A 4,537-nucleotide genomic window follows, 5' to 3' on the forward strand; every position below is an offset into this window, starting at 1 on the left:
CCTCTAAATTCCTCTTTGACGTCCATCCACCCCTTTTCCGTCCTGTTCTTTTGTGTGTGTTTAGATTTGCAGGTGGTTGTATCTTATGCCAGCTGACTTTGGGTGAAAGGCAGCCGCATGTCTGGAATTGGTCGGTCGTCAATCAGGCCACGTATTGGGGAAAGGCAATCTCACTCTCATTCACATTCACACTCTGCTTCCTGCTTGGAAGACAGATGAGTGAAGCACTTCCTCACCACTGAGGATCACTTTTGAATGTCTCGTAATTTTGCAGACATGTCTATATTAATGGTGATGGTGTGGCTAAAAGACACATTTTAAGTCTGATACAATCATTTATAGTGTGCGGTGCCTTCAGATGGATGAGGTCAGTTTACTGTGTTAATGGATCACTTCCGTTACATCACTGCCAAGTCACACTGTGGTTGCTAGAAGATTATGTGACAAGGGCACTGCTTTACAAAAGACGATCCACCTTTTATTATTTCTGTCATGATAAATAGGCCTTGCACACACATTTATCAGAAACAAGATTGCAACACTTTTATTTTTATGGAACAATTCTACACATGAGTATATGAAAGTGATACTTAAACATCATAACCACCAAGTCCGTTGTATGCAATGCAATGTAACAACAGTCTCAATCACAACTTTGTACAGAATTTATAATCGGCAGTCACAGCACATGTTCATGAAGGTCGGTGTCTATAGGTGACAATTCCTTGCCTCACCCGTGTGGGCACCTGGTACTCTATTGTGCTTCATATACAGTACATGTTGTTATAGACTTGAATGTGAGAAAAAAAAGAATAAACAAATGTATTATTATAATATTCATCAATTATCACCCTCCTTCATATGGCGTTATGAAGGAATTGAGCGACAGTTACTTATCTTGATGCGACATTCTACATTGAAAGCCGAGCAGGCTCATAAGCACTTGAGCAGAAAAGAGTTGCAGAAAGCTCCCCGGGGACAGTCGCACATCTTCCCGATCCGAGCTCCTTTCCTCACCGCGCACTGCTCCCCGATGTCACACTGAAGGAGGCACAGGACAGCGAGATTCACTTTGCAGTAAAACATCACGTCTACAGTGAACGTCAAATCGATAACAGAAGAGTAAGTGTACCGTCGGGACTTGTCCAAATTTCTAGATTCACTTTGCAGTAAAACATCACGTCTACAGTGAACGTCAAATCGATAACAGAAGAGTAAGTGTACCGTCGGGACTTGTCCAAATTTCTTCTCCCACATCGGCAGTCTTTTAGTCTGCAGCTTTTCAAGCACTTCCTGGAGAGCTCCAAGCTGCCACGCAAACGACGACATGACACTTGTTTTAGTGAAGGATAAAAATCGACGCAACAATAACAGCAAACACAAAACAGTTCTATTTGCAGAAACATCTGTAGTGCTAAATGGTCTTTTCTGAATGAAAATGTAAAGGACAGCATTTTATAATTTTATTAATAAGTTTCTAAAATATACGTGCAATTTTACTTTGTTCAACATGACTCAAAATCAACTTCATTCGTCATTAAACACGTCATTAAAACACACACGTGGTATTTTGGCGACAATCGGGATATCTAAAACTTACCAGTTGCTTCTCACTGGTCAGGTTCGGACCTTTTGGGTAAAAATCCCGAAGTGCTCTGGGACTGAGCTCGTCTTCAGACTCGGTGTCCATGAACTGGGCTTGAGCGGGAGGACAGGACTGCAGGAGCAGCAGCAGCAGTGCGCACAAGAGCGCGCCACTGAGCCGTCTGGAACTCTGCGTGGGTCGACTGCGGGTGGGCGACATAGTCAGCATGATGTGGCCTGTCCGCGCCAAACACCTTTATATTTGACGCCTGCTCCACCTCACCCTTGGACCCCCCACCCCCCTACAAAGTTTTGTCATGCGTAACAGACGACTTGGGTGAGTCATCCAGTGAAAGTTGCCGGGCAAATGAAGCCTAAACTAAACAAGAACACCACCACCGCTACAGGCGGTCACATCTCCAAACATGAAAGTCCGAATGGAAGGGGTGGATGAATGAAAGTGTTTGTTTAAAGGGGTGATGTCACGCAACGTGAATTCTGACTACATTGATTTGATTAGCTTTTAATGTGCACAAGTCACTTTCGAAGATGTTGCACAAAACATACTACTTTACATTCAACAGATAGAAAACATGGCTTGAAATAAAAATTAATTATTTATTATTATTAGAAGAGGACAAATACATATAACAAAAACGGTTATTAGTCTCGCAATGGAGAAATTCCCGATTCACAGCAGCAAAGTTATGAAATGAAGAAGTAGAATAACAAAATATAGGAGCTGCTGGAAAGGCAGCCACTCACGCGGCGCCATTTTGAAGTCAAAATAACACAACACAACACATAGGACACAGACAGTCGTGCAATCTTCACCACTTTTCTGCATACACTTTGTTGTCTGAAGCAGTTATAGATGAAAGAGGAGAGGATCAAAGTGTCCTTTCACCAGTGGATCAGAGACGTCATGCTGAAAATGTGCACACGTCTGCTACAAGCTAAGTTTTGAAAGCAAACACGAAGCTGTAGCGTCCATTGACGAAAAAGAGATTGGCTCCCATCTCCTGTCCCATGTAAATCCACTTCAATTCCAAGCCGCGACTCCCAGTTCCACATCCGCATCGGCGCTCCGCGCTAACGCTCCTTTCTTCTCATCGTCGGCTCCTCAAGCCTTACATTCATCCACCCGCAGACCGTTCAACAACACCGATCTCTCCGCTGAACAAAGCGGGGCTGTGAAAAATGCTGCCCATTCCAGGCGCAAGACACAAGCGCCCCGGGACTGTCCAGCAACGACAGTCAAATGGCGCCGACATTCCTCCCAGGCAAAAACAGTGCTGGTATATCCATGCTGCCGAGAAGGCGCAACCACCAAGCACAGAGTTTCCTCCTTGATGAATGTCGTGGCCAAAAAATGCTGAAAAAAGTCCACATCAGTTCCACACGACGTAACAACAAACACAAAGTGACAAAACAAAACAAAAAACAACGAAAAAAGTGAGGCTCATGAGAGCACTTGCTGACGGCTGCCTACTCAAGCGCCATCTTGACTTCAAAGATATAGATATAGTCCTGGTTGGTGATATTTTCATTGATGGAAAAAAAACATCAGGCTATTCGGTTTTTCATTCCATTCATCCTTTGATGTATTCTCGTTGCTTGCATTGCTGTTCTCAAGAGTACTCTTAGGTTAAGCAAAGACTGTAATTTGTCCAAATGTGTGGATGGAAGTGGGTTAGTGGTGTACAGGTGACTAGTTTATTGTGTAGCCAGCCTGACGCCCAAAGTCAGCTGGCATAGGTAAGAACGGGGGTCGGCAATCTGCGGCCTATGGAGCCGCATGCGGCTCTTTAGCGCCGCCCCAGTGGCTCTGAAGCCTTTTCAAAAATGTTTGAAAATGGAAAAAAGATGGGGGAGGGAAATATATTTTTTTGTTTTAATATGGTTTCTGTAGGAGGACAAACATGACACAAACATTTTTAACGTTTTCCAATGCTGTAAAATGTATAGAATAAATATTTGATTTCAACATTTCTGTCAACGAAGATTTGGGTCATAGCCTGCGGCACACGTTTCGATCAGCAAGACGAGAACCCAGACAGGTGTCTGTTGTAAAAAAAAAAAGGCATTTCATGTACAAGGGTATTGGCAAAGAATGGGAATCTGGAGGGCAGAGAGAAGCATTTTTAATTAAAAGCCCGACCCAGCCCGAGCCTGACCAATTAACTTGATTTGTAGGACCGAGCCCGAAGCAAACCCGAAATTTCATATTTTATTTGTGAGGACTCGGGAGGAGGAGGGGTGATTTATGAGAACAAATTAAAGCCTGCCTTTTGGAATGAAATCGAAGTTAAACAAGACTGTATAAATATTTACACCTTTTATATTTCTGTTTCTGTAGAAGGTACATTAACCGGCAATTTTCCATCAATGACGGATTTTTTTTAAGAGGTGACGGGGAAAATTGAAGGCCGTCTGTCATTTTGACGGTTTGAAAATTGGGCCATTAACCACAGCAGCAGTACGTCCTTACGAATCTAGCGCGGCACTTTAAGAGAGAGAAGTAGAGAGACAAAGAAGAACAATGACGGGTGGATAATAGACAGAGACAGGAAGGAGTTCTTTGATTGTCATTACAAGAGTTTAGGACAGTACGTGTTGTGATGAGTCGACTTCTGTTTCTTTGGGAACCACGGTCTCTCGTGCCAAAACTATTCACGGCCTCGAAATGCCTCAGCGCACAAAACGTATATTTATTTTTTTCAAAGTCAGAGAGCGAGAGAAGCCCGGCCCGACCAGACCCGAACCCGAAGCAATGATTGACATTTCGGGTCGGGCTCGGGCTCGGGCCGCCCGATCTTACCTCTAGGTCCAATATGGCTCTTTCAACATTTTGGGTTGCCGACCTCTGGGCTAGAACCTCACCTACAAGCCTGAGGACAAGTTGTACAGAAAATGCATTGAATGCTTTATATGAAATGGGAGTCAATCATTG

At 43.7% G+C, this 4,537-nt stretch overlaps 1 protein-coding gene and 1 long non-coding RNA gene across 2 annotated transcripts in view; one reads left to right on the forward strand and one right to left on the reverse strand.

The window, feature by feature from the left end:
• Window positions 1-517: 517 nt before the first annotated feature.
• Window positions 518-1,859, reverse strand: cart3 (cocaine- and amphetamine-regulated transcript 3). The gene is made up of 3 exons (XM_086106550.1): window positions 1,601-1,859; window positions 1,225-1,308; window positions 518-1,041 (listed from the first exon to the last, which is right to left on the reverse strand). Exons 1-3 carry the CDS (start codon window positions 1,811-1,813, stop codon window positions 934-936), a joined length of 405 nt encoding a protein of 134 aa, XP_085962676.1. The 5' UTR covers window positions 1,814-1,859; the 3' UTR covers window positions 518-933.
• Window positions 1,805-4,537, forward strand: part of LOC147207239 (uncharacterized) — a 5,191-nt gene continuing 2,458 nt past the window's right edge. The window contains exon 1 of the long non-coding RNA XR_015100403.1: window positions 1,805-1,921. This is a non-coding gene — a long non-coding RNA (uncharacterized LOC147207239). The remainder of the gene's footprint in view (window positions 1,922-4,537) is intronic.

The sequence above is a fragment of the Hippocampus guttulatus genome, chromosome 3 (assembly GCF_054856545.1).
Source record: "Hippocampus guttulatus isolate MCC_2025c chromosome 3, RoL_Hgut_1.0, whole genome shotgun sequence".
Lineage (NCBI taxonomy): Eukaryota > Metazoa > Chordata > Actinopteri > Syngnathiformes > Syngnathidae > Hippocampus > Hippocampus guttulatus.

Excerpts from the sequence above, each read along its gene's own strand:
- cart3 (XM_086106550.1), bottom strand. The coding sequence starts at position 1,813 with ATGCTGACTATGTCGCCCACCCGCAGTCGACCCACGCAGAGTTCCAGA. Across the intron at positions 1,309-1,600 it reads TGACCAGTGAGAAGCAACTG|CTTGGAGCTCTCCAGGAAGT; the intron begins GTAAGTTTTAGA and ends TTTGCGTGGCAG. Across the intron at positions 1,042-1,224 it reads AATTTGGACAAGTCCCGACG|TGTGACATCGGGGAGCAGTG; the intron begins GTACACTTACTC and ends TGCCTCCTTCAG.